This window comes from Seriola dumerili, unplaced genomic scaffold, assembly GCF_002260705.1.
Source record: "Seriola dumerili isolate Sdu_G_001 unplaced genomic scaffold, Sdu_1.0 BDQW01000260.1, whole genome shotgun sequence".
NCBI lineage: Eukaryota > Metazoa > Chordata > Actinopteri > Carangiformes > Carangidae > Seriola > Seriola dumerili.
This window is the reverse complement of record NW_019174515.1, coordinates 1,303,911-1,320,902: the sequence shown is the minus strand read 5'-3', so window position 1 is coordinate 1,320,902 and position 16,992 is coordinate 1,303,911. Positions and strand designations below refer to the sequence as shown.

The 16,992-nt window shown below is 40.3% G+C and overlaps 1 protein-coding gene and 2 long non-coding RNA genes across 3 annotated transcripts in view; 2 read left to right on the top strand and 1 right to left on the bottom strand.

Annotated features, from left to right (window-relative positions):
- Nucleotides 1-2,093, top strand: part of LOC111230292 — a 2,355-nt gene extending 262 nt beyond the window's left edge. Inside the window, exons 2-3 of the long non-coding RNA XR_002665432.1 lie at nt 1,268-1,321; nt 1,446-2,093. This is a non-coding gene — a long non-coding RNA (uncharacterized LOC111230292). The remainder of the gene's footprint in view (nt 1-1,267; nt 1,322-1,445) is intronic.
- A 1,310-nt stretch (nt 2,094-3,403) lies between these two features.
- Nucleotides 3,404-12,732, top strand: fbf1 (Fas binding factor 1). Its single transcript, XM_022756900.1, has 30 exons — nt 3,404-3,570; nt 3,762-3,792; nt 4,201-4,248; nt 4,354-4,399; nt 4,482-4,551; nt 4,666-4,716; nt 4,826-4,967; nt 5,094-5,177; nt 5,624-5,767; nt 5,861-5,993; nt 6,317-6,474; nt 6,557-6,650; nt 6,757-7,233; nt 7,321-7,386; nt 7,472-7,542; nt 8,275-8,327; nt 8,413-8,460; nt 8,568-8,687; nt 8,821-8,921; nt 9,133-9,339; nt 9,738-9,845; nt 10,014-10,153; nt 10,279-10,397; nt 10,545-10,667; nt 10,774-10,950; nt 11,205-11,381; nt 11,468-11,605; nt 11,681-11,780; nt 11,895-12,025; nt 12,624-12,732. Exons 1-30 carry the CDS (start codon nt 3,568-3,570, stop codon nt 12,705-12,707), a joined length of 3,444 nt encoding a protein of 1,147 aa, XP_022612621.1. The 5' UTR covers nt 3,404-3,567; the 3' UTR covers nt 12,708-12,732.
- On the bottom strand, nt 12,443-14,146 carry LOC111230235. The gene is made up of 5 exons (XR_002665429.1): nt 14,016-14,146; nt 13,594-13,666; nt 13,354-13,417; nt 13,100-13,161; nt 12,443-12,923 (listed from the first exon to the last, which is right to left on the bottom strand). It is a non-coding gene; the product is annotated as an uncharacterized LOC111230235 (long non-coding RNA).
- Between the last annotated feature and the right edge of the window lie 2,846 nt (nt 14,147-16,992).

Below are 16,992 nucleotides of genomic sequence, written 5' to 3'. Positions count from 1 at the left end.
CACAGCTTTTCCATAGTATGTAACAATAAATTATTAGAAAGGTTTCTTTGCTCATTTTGTACACTTTCAGTTAACTAACTCAATTTTACTGCCAGTGTAACTAGGGACCTAGGGAATATTTTAGTTAGTGGACAGCTGGTCAGCTGACCATGCAAAATTGAATTAATAATAAAGTTTAAATTAATAATGAGTTAAGATTGACTTGGATTTAAATGGAGCAATTTTTTAAGGAAGTTCTTCTGAGTGCTACTGCCATTTTCTATAAATTTGTAGTCACCAAGCCCAAGTTGAGATAATATTATCACCAGCCAATTATGCATCAGGATGCTGCAGGAATGAGTAAAACCTGGAAATAAGTGAACATTTGTGACTCTGGTTCCCTCATCCTGCCAATGGTTTTTTTAATACAGAAATCCCATTGGCTTTTTGTCAAGGGAACCAGGATGATGCAAACTACCAGGACGATTCTTTAAGCACATTAAAAACCCTGCCCTTTAACCTCATAATTCACCCTCAACCTTTGCATTTATTCTGTGCTAGCAGTGCCAAAAATCTGGCTCAATGCTAAATTCAATTAAACCGGTTCTAAGACGGATCCAGAACCATATGCAGACATGAAAACAACAGTGTGCAAAATTAAATTGAATTAAGCTGTAAATTCAAAATAAAATACATTACAGGACTTAAAACCAACACACTAAAACAGAATCACAGTGGGTGACAGGAAAACATCCAAATAGACGAAGAGACCTTGACCGTTATTGTAGGTGTGTGTGTGTGTGTGTGTGTGTATTGGGGGGGTTTACAGAAGGTGCTCCAGACAACAGGGAGAAAGTGGAGCAGTGGAGCATGTTACAAAGGCAAAGATGCATAAAGAGCTAAGATGCCTGCCCCACATTTAGCTTTTAAGTACTCCCTGCTACATCGCTAATACTAAATGATTCAGAGGCAGAACAATCCATCATCTCTTTGGAGGGTTATTATAAATACATTACCACCCCACAACCACACCATTTAGTGCATCTGTGAAAGACCTTCACATAAAGTAATAAACTAACTGACCATTGTTAGTGACTACTATATGGAGATTTCATGCAGGTCACAGGCCATTGATGTCTTATCTTTTACTTGTTACCTGAATCACTTTTATGGAGGCAAGTATTCAGCTGAGTCAAGAGTCATTTATTTTTTATGAGCAATTATTTCTTTACATCACCCATTGATGCATGTCAGCTTTCACTTCCCTTGTGCTCTCCCTCCCTTGTAGACATGAACTAAGACCAGAGTGGGCCATCATCCCAAGTCTGGTGGTGAGCACCAGGTGAGCTTTGTCATTTGCTATTTTTTACCTAGAGTAAACCAGAAAATAAATGGAGAAATTGTGTATTTACTTGCTAACTTCAAAAGCACTAAATCTTAATTTGTTTTGTGTAATTTTTTTTCAGTGGCCTCTGCTTTCAAGACTTGTTTCCCCGGATACTAAAGGAAAGGTTTCCTGTAATCTTTTTTAGTTTTTTCTCTTTTATCTCATTCTGATTCATCTGCACTTACCAGCTCACGCCAAGACTCTCCAACAAGGAGTAAAAAAAAAAAAAAAAAAGAGAAAGAAAGAAAAAGTGAGGTTGGTTTTGATTTGGCTTCCCCTATCTGTCCTGCAGATGCTCTCATTACTAGAACAGGAAACAGCAACTGAGTGAACTCCCAGCTTGGAAGATGAAACCTGACATGTGAACAACTGAGTTTACTGAATGCTTAAATTGTCATCTGCTTCACTTCAAAGTTCAATGTGGTTTGAAATGATAAAACATGTTCTGTGCCTCCACATAAAAAAACACAATCATTTCCTTGATTTTATGTTTTTCTTGCTTTGACAAATGTAATGGTTTGTGTGAACTGTGTGTATGAGTACAGTGTGCGCTTTGACTGGATGTATCTTAAAGAGTAGCTTCTCTTAAGATCTTATAAGTGACCTGATTTCTTCTGAAATAGGGACTGGAGGCATGCATTGTACTGTACATGGCAGGTATTGCTATCCTGTGAATTGTTTAAAGATTTATGTTGTCCTCGTGATCTAAATGAAGCGATGAAATGCATTTGTGTGCCTCTCAATGTTACTCAAGATTGTGAATTCCCTGATTAAAGCTATACAAATTGGTATAGGCTACATTCCACCACAGATTTCTGTACTTTAAAATGGTCAGTGATGCTAACTGCCCCCAAAATGCATTTTAAATACTGTCAGCTATCATTACAGTAAATTAAGTACTCCTTCAAAGTCAAGATTTTCCTGAGTCTTAACTTGTCAGTGAGGTTGGTTTATTGATTTCTGTTGATACAGGTACAGTGCTGCTGTCTGTAATTTTGCATCAATATTAGGGTATTATTATTATTATTGTTATTATTATTATTATCGTTATTATTATTATTATTATTGTTGTTATTAGCAACTTTTTACTTTAAAGAAGTCCTAAATAGGACATCAATTATGTATTAAATCCCAGGGAAAACATTATCCCATTTAATGTATTACAAAATCGAATGAATTACTATGAATCATTAGCTACTTGCATGAGTGTTTACACATCACTGAGCAGAATCAGATATAGCTCAGCACAGATTGTTTTAGCACTGCTGTTTTTAATCTGTCAAGAAAACTGTACAAATGAAATGCTGTCGCCACAAATTCACACCTGAAAAGCCTGTTTAGTGGTGATGGAGTTGGAGAAACACAGGACAGCTGAAACCTCAAAGAGCAATGAGCTTACTGAAGGGTGATTTGCCTAGTTTTCATTGTGCTGATTAAAAGTGCAACATCAGGCCTAGACCTCACTGAATTAAACATAGGCTACAGAGGATAAATTATTCAGCCCTTCAGTTTTGCTGTAACTGATTTGCTTTAGCTAATTTTCTCAGCTCTGATGCCACCTGGTGGTAAACCAGTTTGGAAGATTTCTCAAAGTAATCAACCAGGGAGAGATGTCAAAAGAAGTCCAAAAAAGCAATTTGATCGTTTAAACACTAAAACAAAACACCTTTTCAGAAACATGTTACCCTGAAGGGCATGCTAAAAAAAAACCTACTTTCCCCACAATGCACCGCGGATTGTAAACAGGAAATGTACATTTCGCCGGTTGGTACGGTTTTGGTATTGCTGCAGTAAATCGCTCAGAAACCAGTGGATTACCATTACCTTTATAGTTACCTGTATTTAGTTCTAGTCGTAAAATATGCGTTAGAGACAAGACATTAGCTTAGGTATGCAATATGACGTGCAACCTTAAATAGATGTGGTGTGTTGTGGCGGTGTGATTCATTTTACCGTTACTTCAAGTCAACTGGACAATTTTAAAATACTAAACGTCGCGACTATGAAGAAAAAAACAACCATATGAAAGCATGAAACAGCACTATTTGTAGCCATATTAACTTATTATAGTCGTATGTTGTGTCCTTATGAACGCTCGCCGGTGTAGCAGAGTGGTTACCAATGGAGACGGGAGACGCCTAATCAGATTTAGCTAGCGTTAGCTAGCTACTCTCACTTAAGGTTACCAGCCAGGACTCAACATGGTGAGTCAACGTGGAGCCACTGTCCATATTTCATTGACTTTTCAGAGTTAGAAAGACTTGAAAATCCAAAACGCAACTTTTCGATTGACTTGTGTGTATACAGTTGATTTGCTGTTTTTGATGCAGGAGTTGCGCCAGGTTAATCCATTTCAGCTGTAAAATAATTCACTATATTTCCTTGCAATTTACAGGCTACAAAGCCGAAGGGTAAACCATCCAAAAGTAAGTCCCTCCAGTTTAACTTGAATGCTGTACACCAAAGATTTACTTACTGCATTATTTTACATCTGCACGAATTAACTTAAAATCAAGTCAACGTTTTTTTACATCGCCAAAACTCACACCATTGTCTCAGAGGGCTTTTCAATCTGAATATGACACCCTCTGGCCATAGACCCTTAGTTTATCTGGAGGATCACCCTACCAGGATGCAGAAACAATATAGCAATGTTACATGTACAGAGCACACAGAAGTAGCAGAGAAGCAGAAGTATTTAAATTTACAACCAAGAATTACATAATAGCAATACCAAAAAGTACTAATACAGAATAAAAGGAAAATTCATCAGTAGCATAAGTACATAAAGAACAAGGCAACTTAAAGAGTAACAGAGTTTTGGTTTTCCCAAGGTCCTTTTGGAGATGACAGTGTTCTTGACAGCTTATTTGATGATAAAAGTAAGTGAGCACAGTTCTGCAGTTTTAAACCAAACAGTATAATCATTATCATAATGGTGTTATCATTGTAAAAGTTTCATGTGTTATAAAATTTTCTCTTAACAGAACATTCAGCAAGGGGGAGAGCATCTCGTGGTGGACCCTTGAATCGGTAAGTTGGAGTTGGAGTCAGTAACATTACACCGATTATAAATTATTCCTCTTTATATGTTACATTTATTTTTCTTTCCCAGCTCCTTTGCCACTGATAACATCTTCAGCATGCTAGCAGAGGAAGTAAAGAAGGATGGTGGTGACTCTGAGGTACTGTATGTAGACAGAGATGTGAGAAGGGACACATAGAAACATGTATACATTCACAGCCCCTTTTATTTAAGCATATTATGTTGCCCCTTTGCTCTTTCATTTCTGTCCAAGGACTCGGATGTCTCAGCAGCAGATCCCAATGACATACTGAAGAACATGAAGGTAGGTCATTATAAACAAGGCAGAGACACAGTTCACTTTTGTTGTTTGTTTGTGCGTGGTCACAGGTTCACCTGCTTTGCTTGTTGTTTTTCTGTCTGTCCTCATACAGGACATGGATGATATGGATGCTGACCTTTTTGCATCAAAGAAAAAGCCCAGTTCAGCTCCTGCACAAACAAAACCCTTTGGTAATGAAGGGCCGAAGAAAGACTCTACTGTTTTAGAAAACAATGGAAAACCAGAGGGAGCAGGTAATTCAGAGCAGAGTGTTCTTGCATAAATTATTCTCTCATTATTAGCTTCACATTATTACCAGCTTTGAAGTTAACATTAATAGCAGCAATCAGACAGAGCTGTGTCTCGCCCGCTTCAATCAGATGAACCCAGCACAGGAGGGAGGAAGCCAAACTCTGCACCCTCTATGTCTACAGCACGTAACTACAAGAAGTTCACCTTCTCTGGTGAGTGAGCCCCTGTCTCCCATCCCATCTCTGAGACCGAGCTTTATATAGCTCAACAGGAGAGCAAAAGTGCTGTTTAGTGATAGCTTTTGCTTTGTTTTTCTCAATTTGCTGCATTAATTCAGACTCTGATGATGATGAAGGTCTTGGTCAGACAACATACATGAAAGGTACAATGTATGTGTTTGACCTTTTACTTGTAGTTGAGTATTATCAGTGAGTAGTGTCAGTGGGTGTCTGTGAGTTTGAACAGGAGAGCACCAAAAAAGAAATATCCATACAACGTATGACCATACACCATTAACTGACTTATTCACTTGAGTTGTAGTTTTTTAGGTATGCCTGTAACCTTTTAATCCAATCCAATCCAATGCAACAGCCCTTGTTGAACTCACTGCCTTTTCTTAAAAGATGTCTCTAACATTATCATCTAATTTCCTTTGCAGATCTAGATGACCCCCTGGATGACCTACTTGGTGATTTACTTCCAGATGAAACCAAGCCTGAATCTAAAACTAGCGTACACCAAACCAAACCTGAACAAGCTGTACAGTCTCCTTCAGCATCTCCAGTCTTAAAGAGCAAAACATGTGAGCCTGACAATTTCCAAAATTCTTTACTTCTCATTTTTCCATGTAATCATCAAACACTGAATATGTGTGTGCTTATTCTTTGTTCATCAGATAAAGCAGCAAAGACACCAGCTGATCTCACATTTGATGATGGTAAGGATGACCTGATGGATGCACTCGGATTTGACAGTGATAAAAACAACCCCAAGAAAAAAGAATCTCCGCTTTGGTCCAACAAGGAAAGGTAACAGCTGTTTTCACTTTTATTGTTTCACTCTTTTTGTTGTCCTTATTTATAGTGCTTAAATAATAAATAATTACTGCCTTAGTGCATTGGTGTGTGGCCAGGGACGAACTTTGCTCAGAACCTGATCTTGTTCTTTGTCATATGATTTGCTTCTTACAAAACATCATCTTTGCTTTGCCCTCACAAATCTTTTTCTTTTCCTTTTTTTTTTCAAAGTTGGCCAGGTCTTCCTGAATTGTTTTGTATCATAACATGACACACAGCACATACAGACATATAGCATGTGTCATTCCCCGTTTTCTCTGTGTGTTTAATCTCAGGGGTGAGACCCCTCAGAGAGCTCGTACTAGACTGGACGAGATTCTGGAGAGTTTGACTTCACCTCGTCTTCTGGAGCGACCAGCCACAGGTGAGATGAAGGACCAGCCTCTGCCTCAAGAGAAGCAGCAGCAGCAGGAGAAGAACACCAGTTTGAAAGGTAATGGAGCTCCATGAGATGTGAGCTAGTACTGTTTTAAAATAATGAAATAATGAAAGTTTGTTTTGTCCACATTTACCAGAACCACTTTTAGAAGATGATCTCACATTTGGGTCTTATCAGCCCACTTTGGGATCCACACCTGAAGGGCGCCATTCCCGCAGACAGTCTGTCAGGTGTGTGTTTAGTCCAATCTTAGTGTTTTACTTAAGATTTTTTGACTTTTTTGCCATGGTGAACTGCGCAAAATAGGTACATGATACGATTTTCTTCTATTGTCAGATTTTCCACAGAGGATGTCAGTGCCTCTACCCCGGAAAAGAAACCAAAGCCGACCACCCCCATCTCCACTCGACACCGCAACTCAGCCGACTGGTTAGGCCTCAAGACAAATGACGATAATGCATTTTTAGAGGACGAGACCAAAGAGACCAAGATTTCACTAGAGTCTCCAAAAGCTCTCTCCTCTCCCTTATTGGAGAGAAAGCCCTCCCTGACTGGTAGTCATGCCACATCTGCTGCAAAAGCTACAGCAGAGACCCCAGCCCCAATTGTCAATATCGCCAAACAAACCAAGGCAGAGGTTTCCACAATCCAGAAGAAAGAAGAAGAAGAGGAGGAGGAGGAGGAGGATGACTGGTTAGCAGGAGCACTGAGCAGGAAGAAGGCTCAGTCAGCTTCAAACTCAGAGGCAAAAAAGTCCAAGCAGGAAGATTCTTTTGGTCTGGGAGAAGAAGTGCATCTGGAGTCGTTTGTTAGGTACTGTGGAAGCCACACAACACAATACAGTGACAGAAGAAATTTGTTTCTCAATACTGATTGATGATTACTTGCTTTTGTTTTCAGTAAACAAACAACTTCACAGGCTACCAGGGGCAGAGAGGGCTCTCTTACATCTGTCAAAGCATCTAGGTAATATGTCTGTTGTATAAATCCAGTAAAGCCATGAAAGTGACTATTTTATTATTTTTTTTTCATTCCACTTTTTTTGTTTCAGTAATACTTTTCTTGGACAGCCCAGCCCCGCTGCTCACTCCACCCCTGTCAGAGAGGAGAGGACCGAGCGAGGTATTCACAATTCACCCAAATAACTTTTCAGTTACATTTTATTATAAAGTTATGAGTTCAAACTGCAAAAAAGAGAAGTCTGCACATTTACAACAGGAGCCCTTCCTCATTTTGACCCAGTTCATCATTCTCAAAAAAAATATATCATCCAGCATGCTGTGGACTTGCGAGACCCATATCTAATACCTACCTTGTATCATGCCATGCTTATCATCTTAGAAAATCATGAACTCATACTCTTCTAAATCATGTACTCCTCTTCTCATACAGATACCATTCCCACTTACCCCTCAACTCCACCACTATCTCCTTCCATATATACTGAGTGTACACCCACTGCCCAGCCTTGCCTGCCTTCCACCTTACCATCTTCCTCACTAACCGCTGAAGTAGACCTTGGACAAACTCTTAGTTTGTCTCATCCCTCAGATTACCCTTCCCAGCTCACTGGTCCCTTGCCAGTCTCTGCTCCTAACATTAGCCAGCCCCAACCCCAACCCCAATCCAGTAAGGGATCCAGGGTGCTCAGAGGGCCCAATAAGCCTTCGGATGAAACCCTGCAACAGCTTCTGTTGCCCAACCTTATGTCTACTACACTGCCTGGCACAATGGGGTGTAGGTAATCTTATGGAAATAAAGTAGTTTTTGATGAAGTAGCATGTTTCAGTATTGCTATAATAGCCAATTTGAGCACATCTGCATTATAGTTACTCATGTTTGTTTTCTCTCCAGCAGTTCCACAGCAAAGCAACATGCAAAACACATCAACTTCTGTCCAGCAACAGGTATTCACGCTTTTCTGTAATAAGGTTTTCATGATTTGGGACAACAAATAAGACCTTTTTTATTCCATCCATAACTTCTCAATAGGTGACATTTTCAGCAGACAGTCTGCAGCAGCTGCTACTACAGCAGCAGGTAAGAAACTACAAAACTACCTATGCACCTCTACTTACAGATTTATTCAAAATATGACAACACGTTCATCACCTATTTGTACTTGATTTACTTATTCTCCTCTTAAGATGCAGTCTCAGTTGCTGGGTCTAGGGGGTGTCGGGGAAGCAGCGGTCCTGCAGAGATTCAAAGATCAACCTGGGGATTATCAAGTGTTACAGGCTCGCATTGTCCAGCTGGAGGGACTGGTATGTGAATGCGAATGTGGTGATGACTGGACAAACATTGCTTATTTATTGCTACTATATGTGTCCATACTGCCCCAGCTTCACTTCCATGCACTTGCCCGGCTTGAAACTTCAAACATATTTTACTGTCCAGGTGAAGACCCTGCAGCTGGAGCGAGACCAGAGCCAAATGTTGCTGGAGAGTGTCCAGCAGCAGCATAAACAGGATATGGAGCTCATGGAGAACACACACAAGTAGTCTATTCCTAGACCCCCCACACACACACACACACACACACACACACACAAACACACACACACGCGCATATACAGTATATATGTAGTGCAAATGTGGCATATCTGTGTATGTGTTTAACATACATAATGCATAATTCCCGGCGTTTTGAGTGGCTTATGTCTGTGTGTATGCTTAATACACACTGTATGCATTCCTGTGGACATCCAGGGCTCGTGTGAAGCTGCTTGAGGAATCAGCATCCCAGAGGGAGACACGAGCACGGCAGGAATATGAAGACCTAATGGAACGCCTGGCCACAGTAACACGATCTGCTGAGCAGGAACGCTCAGAGCTACAGGCTCAGTACCAGCGCAAACTGGCTCAGGCCCAGCAAGACAGAGACCGTGAGGTGGAGAGACTCAGAGACCTCCAGAGGTAAACCTGGGATGCCTTTTCTAATAGCAATAGCATTGGCAACAGGAGAACACCCTTTACTGTATTAACAGCACGTCTGTTGACCAAGGTCACAATTAAGGTAATCTACATTGAAAAAAAATAAAAACAAGATGAAACCAAAAATAGTACGTACAGGGGTCTGATTCAAGAGGACGGTTTACTTAATTGTCTGAAAATCTTTGCGAAGCAATACCCAGAATTCCCTCAAATCGGAAACTTGTAAAAAGCCAATGTCAGAGGACCTGCTTTGGGTTTTACTCAACCAAAGTATCCAGATAATTCAGTAAGCCCCAGAATGAGCATATCATATTTATGACAAATGAAGGACCTTAATGATCTTACTATATATTGCATTTTTCTCCTATTTTGCCAACAAGGAAATCTATTTTAGAGATGAAGAAAGACCATGAGGACCAGGTCCACAGACTGAAGAGGTTAAAGGACGAGGAGATTGATGCAGTTACAAGTGCAACATCGCAAACCAGGTAAGTTATTATCAAAGGAAAATAACAGTCCCATTAACATTACTTATATTTAGCATGAATCTTGTGTTTTTATGTGAAATACTATACATTTTTTTCAGCTGACTAGCCAATCTTTGTCAGGATTTCAGAGATCATACTAATACTTATGATCCTGTCATCTTTGTCCAGGTCTCTTACAGTGGTGATTGAGCAGATGGAGCAGTTCTCCTCTCGGCTGGGAGAGCTTTCTTCTCGGGTGGAGAGCACACATGAACACACGGCCCATGGCCTGGAGCAGGGGGCACGGCACAGAGACGAGCAGCTTCGAAGTACTGCATACACGCTCACATGAGCACACACGCTCTACAAATGGGTCAAGACGTCAAGATGTCTTCGGGCATGGTTGTATCAAATTTCAACTGGGTTAAGGTCATTCTCTAAATGTACTTTTCAGTAATGCAGGACCGTCTGGCTCAGCAGCAGAAAGCCATGGTGGAGGAGAGAGCTTACCTCAAGGAAATCATTTCCAGGATGGACACTCAACTCAATGAGCAGCAAAGACAGCTTGAGAAGGTCAGGGAAAAGACAGACCTTAACTCTAGACTATTTACTCTGACATAGCAGTAAAGCACAAGTGCATACAGAGAAACACCTAAAACTAAAACTGATGCTTTTCCCCTTCGAAGACTGAAGTTGCCATTTTTTCTTTGTATACCTCAGGAGCGCTGGAAGATGACAGCAGAACAGGCCAAAGCAGAGTCTACACAAAGAGGCCTGGAAGAAGAGCGCCGTTCCCTTAGCATGCAGATCAACATGGAGAGAGAGGAGCTGGAAAGAGCCAAGGTGCGGCTGACAAATATCCACAGCAGTGCAGATAGTAGATCAAGAGCTCTATCCTGATTCCATGCGTCTCTGCCTTAACTCTCCTCCCTGTCTCTGCTTCCATCAGAGTGCACTGCTGGATGAGCAGAAGTCAGTGATGCAGCATTGTGCAGAGGAAAGGAGGAAGTTGGCAGCTGAGTGGACCCACTTCCACGCTCAGGAGAAGCAGAGGCATGAGAGAGCGGAACGAGAGGTCAGCAGTCTCTTGGAGAAGAGAGAGGGCTCCATCATCAGTCTGGCACAGGTGAGCTTCACTGTGGAGGAAAGAGAGGTGACTCATCTTTTACATGCTGCTCTATTATTTGAAAAGGCTAATAATTCAAACATCATTACACAAGCAGAAATTTGGATAAAATGTATGTACTTGCTTATGATTCACTCAGTGCAATCAGTCAGTGTAACAGGATATACAGTATTTCTCTAGTAAATTTTGTTTAGACCCTTTGGTAACACAGGACTCCAAAGTAAAAATAAAAAAGTCATCTGTTTCTGTTGTAGGAACAAGCTGACCTAAAGCTTCGAACTGGAGAGGTAAAACAGAAGGAGATTGCAGTGGCACAGGAGCGAGAAGCTCTGGAGAAACTAAGAGAAGAACTAGACAGAGAGAAAGAAAGAATAAGCAGCACAGCCCTGAGACTGAAAACACGAGCCCAGGAGGTGGAGGCCTTCAGCAAGGTAAATTCACACCACACAGACATCTACAAGTAGTGGAGAAAACAATATCTGATATATGACTTTTGACAACTCTGTGTTCTTTGCAGCTTGCTGCAGAGAAGTATGAGGAAGGAGAACGAACATCACAGGAGGCAAAACGCGTGGAGGCTGAGCACGAGGCAAGGCTCAGAAATATTCATATCCAAACAGAGCGGCTGAGACAGCAAGAACAACGAATCCTTCAGGTATGTGTCAGTTAATATGAACAGCACTGACTGTATACACTGTGTGGTAGTATCTGAGTGCTGTTTTTGTTACAGGAGCGAATGCAGTTAAGTCATCTGCAGACGGAGACAGAAAGGCTGAGGCAGGACCATCACATCACCTCTTTACCACAAATGATTCCATCCGTGTTACCAGGTGGCTTAACTCTGGTTTTTAATCATTCAACAGAAACTGGTGTCTCACAGCACTTTAAAGTTCAAACCATTTCATGCGGAGAATGTTACAAGCTTTTATCTTTTTCTTTTGTAGATTCAGTTGCAGTGTTGCCGAACCCTGAACTGGCATCGACCTTAAACATTCCCCCTCCTACTTCATTTGCCAACACTCAGTCCATGGCGCTTCAGGCCAGTCTGGCTCTGTGGAAGTACACTGCAGAAAAGGTAAGCACTTAAATTACAGCTTTTTAACTGTGTTCCAAAAAAGGTAGTAATCATTTTGATTGGCGAGTAGATTTGCACCCAAGATGGCAAAACATCAAAAAGCTGTTTGCTGTTTTATAGAGATATACAGCTTAAACAAAGTTAGATACATTATACCCTGGATAGCCTGATACACCAGCTGTATGTCAGACACATGTAAGCTCAGGAGCATTTATCAAGAGCTGTTTGCAACAATCAGCTTGAGCTTATTTCAAAATATTTTTAATGTCTAATCAAATTAAGTCATCCTCCAGTGGTTTTAAACTTTGAGTCCTAAATGTTGCATTTTAAAAAAAGCAACCATTACAACTGGTTAACAGTGAAGAGATAATTAACTGCAAAAAAAGTGACATCAAATGAACACATGTAGATTGTTACTGCATAGGCTTTTATTGTAAATATTAAGTTAAAACAGGTTATTACAGTTAAGTGTTGTGGCTCACTCACAATTAGTTTTTCAACACACTTAAACCTGCAACAGAAACCTGTATCAGTAGATGCAATTTGAAAACATTTCAAATTTCTAACCAAGATAACTCAATTCTTTATCTGCCCACAGGACCATGAATACCTCCAAGAAGAGCAGATCTTTCTCGAAAATTTAAAGAAGAAATCCTACAGGTCATCTTTCAACACAGATTGACCAATGGTGCTGGGCACATTCAATAGGATACATGCTCCTCTTATTATGTTGAGTACTTGAATGTGTCATTATGCTTGAATTTTATGCATTTTAGTTTTATTAAACATGGTTTTCAATTTGCATACAAACAAATGTGCTGCACTTTATATTTTCACGTTGCATCAAGATTGATTCAGTCCCAGGCTGGTATTGATTGTGTTTCTCCACCAACTTTACCTGAAAGTTACAGAAAAACAAACAAAAAAAATTACTATTTTGACACCATACATCATTCTCATCCTACATCTCCAATCAAGCCTCAGGTTACCATGACTCAACACTTGATTTCAGACAGGGATAACTTTTATCATCACTGGCTTGATACTAATTAAATGTCAATGTGCCACATTTACCTGGTTCATGTTATCTCAGGACCCATGTGACTCTTCATTGTCACGCTTTTCTGCTGTTACATCTGTATTGGGAAATTTTACATCTGGATCATTAATTGCTCAGGTCATAGACACAAAACCAAAAGCTTTAACAACATTTCTCAGAACAGCTCTTGCCATCGTCAGTTATCGCATCAGACGGCACTTCCTATGCAGCAGTTTTCATCACTGAATCAGTGAAAACGTGGATCATTAAAGTCAAAAGAAGTACAAACCTTTTCTCTGAGCCTCCTCTTCGTGCATATAGTCAATGCAGAGTGGGACATTAGGACCACAAACCTGCAAGAACACGTTTCATTAGTTGCAAGTCATCAGCAGCATGTAGCTTCACACATCAGTCTGCAGCAGGTCAGATACCATTGGTTTCCACACTTGTTTTTTCAGACAGGGATAACAAACTCATCATATGTACTGCAGAGAGTTGGGAACATCACGCCACTCATGGTCAACTTTACCTTTCATTACGATGAAATACGTCGTCCTTCACTGGCAAGAACACGAGCTTCAATCCAGATCCGGCCAAGCTACCTGTAAAGTTAGCGTATATGAATTCAGTCAGTCATTCATCAGATCTGTAAATCAGACATTTGAACATTAGCCTGTGAGCTAATAAGAGGCCACGTTGCTATCCATCACCCTTTATCATTGGATTCAAATTTAACATTTAAAGTTGTAGTAATGTTACTCTACTTGCCAGTTAATTTATTTGATGTTTTACGACTTTACTAAGTCGCCTAACACAGTAACTAATTTATAACCTCTGACAAACATGCTCTCCATGCACGTGTTCGCCCGGCTAGCTAACAGTTAGCCACCTAGCACAGTACATGTGAACCACCTAAAGACCTTTCACACTCTAAAGTCATCAAATCATCACCTGTTCATGGTGGATCAGCTGCAGTAGACTCCACACGGAGACAGGAATGTAACACATCATGTGAAAACTGCATGCTGGAGTTGAACGTTTCTCTGCTGCCACTCGACCGTGCCAGAACTAGTGCCTCCACTGTCTCTGGTTGAAGAAGACTGGCAATCTCGCGTGAAATCGTTTTTATGTATCGGAAACGTCACATACCACGTGATTCCTGAGTGGGTGCGGTAATTCCATAGTAGTTAAAATTTTTTTCTGTCGATTCAGTTTGCATTTAAGAAAGCAAACAAAGTGCAAAACCACAAACTGTTCCGTGCATGAAGTATAATTCTTATACAGTTGTTCACGTTGTAATAATGAAAAATGCCAGCTTAGGGGGTATTGCCTAATTTCATTGTCCTACTTTTTTTTTTAGTGCAAATGTAATATTGGCGTTTGTGAGCTCGTCCTTCATTAGCCGATGCTGCCTAAACGCTTTGCGTGTGTTTTTGTCCCATTGAATGAAGACGTGCAATTCAATTCAGCGCACCAAAGCGTCAGTTTGTTCCATTATCCAACTTGTACAATGAAAATTGATCGGGGCAGTCGACAGCCGGAAACAGAGCCGAAGACAGCTCGTTTAAAAAAAAAGGTTTCGCTCTTTGATCCAACGTGCTGGCTGCAGCGGCCAATTTAAGGAGAGCTAAGCTAAATAAACAAACTGTCTAAAAATGAACAAAATTCATAACTGTTATAGGTTTGTTCTGCTAGCCCACTATTGATCGGCAATAAATTTCGTGTGTGTGTGTGTGTACGTCACGCGTGTCACACACATGTCAAAGGACCAGGGTTCCTGGAGACCGGCGTGATGAAGAGCAGGCGTATTTTACCAGGGGTGTTTCACTGATGCTATCATGTTTTTTCATTTAAATCTGAAATGGCGCCAACACTGCCCAATCAACGCATGAGGGCAGTGTATTTAAAAGTGAAGTTCTCCGTTGCTCGGTTTCTTCCACCTCCCCTTCCTGCTCAACCGGCTGCTACAGGTGTTTGTTTGTTCTCCGCCATGGCTGTATTGTTTGAATGAATGTTTGAATGTGTTAATAATAGGCCTAGGTCCACGTTCCCCACATCGATGGTTCCACAGTTTACTTTTCTTATGCTTTTATTCATATGACAGGGCCGAGTCTGGAACTGCATCGGGAAGTGAAGGTAAAATAGCAGCTGTGCATGAAGTTCAAGATACTAATAAATAATCGCAACATTCATGAACATAGAGTTCATTCATTTGAAAGCAATTTTGACAAAACACTTAAATGTCACGTCATTCCTGTGTCCAAGGACAGTTAAGTCTATATTATCTGTCCTAAAGCTAGAAATCAGAGACAGTCACCAAATCTTCCACAGCCAACGCAAGGAGCTCTGATTTGTTCTGTGTCAACAGTGTATACCATTAAAATATCGATTTAATGTCCTAAGTGACAAATGAAAATGTGGAATGCATTTTTTAATTGAACCCCCCACACTGAGAGCTAATGAGTTCAAATGATGAACCAATATAGTAGAAAAATATACTCTGGAAGTATAGACCTGCAAATGTCATATTCTAAAAAAGCCAAAGGCTTGTTTTTATAAGGCAACTGAAGTTATAAAGCTGAAATGACTTTGAGCCACTGAGAGAAATGTTTTTCCTCACTTACCCCATAATCTACAGTAGCTGTGTAGTGTACCTCCTAACAGGTCTCATCCATATTTTAAATTGGACAAGAAATTACACAAATGACTTCACAGCTTCAGTCCCCCATTCATTGTTTTGGAGCAAACTGGGATGACATTGCACATTTTAAGGTTCTCCATTTGGTTTCTAACTTTAGAGGAGAATGCTGCATGTTCACAAATATTCACCAATCTGTTCTGGGGCACAGGAATAAGAAATGTGAGTTCTCGAAAAGGGTTGGATTCTTTCCTTTTTATGCGCAATCCATGAATATGATCCATTCAATCCTCAAACCATCTGGTGCAGAAAAATAACAGGCTAATATTATAAATATTATAAATATTAAAGTCATTATAGAAGCGCATTGGGGATCTTATTCAAATTATCATGTAAAAATAAAAATGTAATTTTCTTTTTGTTCTAGGATTACACTGGACTTGACTAGAGGGAACAGAGAATGAGCTCAGGACACAGAAAAAAGGACACTCAAGGCACCTGCATCACCTGCCGAGTTAACACACCTGTTCTCCTGCTGCTCTTCAGCCCAGCAGTCACGTGTCTGTTTCCGGCTTTCGACTTTATTGTTCAATTTTCATTGTACAAGTTGGATAATAGAACAAACTGACGCCTTAGTGCGATGAATTGAATTGCACGTCTTCATTCAGCATCGGCAAACGAGCTCAAAAACGCCAACATTACATTTGCACTTACAACAAGTAGGACAATGAAATAAGGCAATAGGCTAACCCCCTAAACGGCATTTTTCATTATACAGCGTGAACAACTTTAGAAGAATTATAGCCTACTTCATGTACGGACTTCCTGTCACATGAATAGGCTACTACACATATCTATAGGCTAGGAAAACTAAATGGCAGCAATAAGTAGCCTACCTAAATAAAAAAGACTGAATTCAGAGGTGCAGAAGTAGCTACTGAGATCTTTTGGAGTAAAATACTCCATAAGTAAAAGTCCGGCATTCCTGATTTTACTCCTAGATTATCAGAATTAAATGTATCCTACTAGGTAAAGTAGAAGTAACATTAGCTGACAGAATGGCTCTTGGAGGAGAGTTAGGCTACATTATTGTATCATGAGATGCGGTTGAGAGCTCCATGGATTGCTTCCAATGAACCTGTATTAGGAAAAAATAATAGGCTAATATTTTTAATATCTGAAAGTCATCAGAAACTAGACAGATTTTCATCATGGCTATTTTCAAGTATCCTAAACATCCCGGCGACCCTGCAGCAGGGATCTATCCTGTAACTTTTATATGGCCAGATG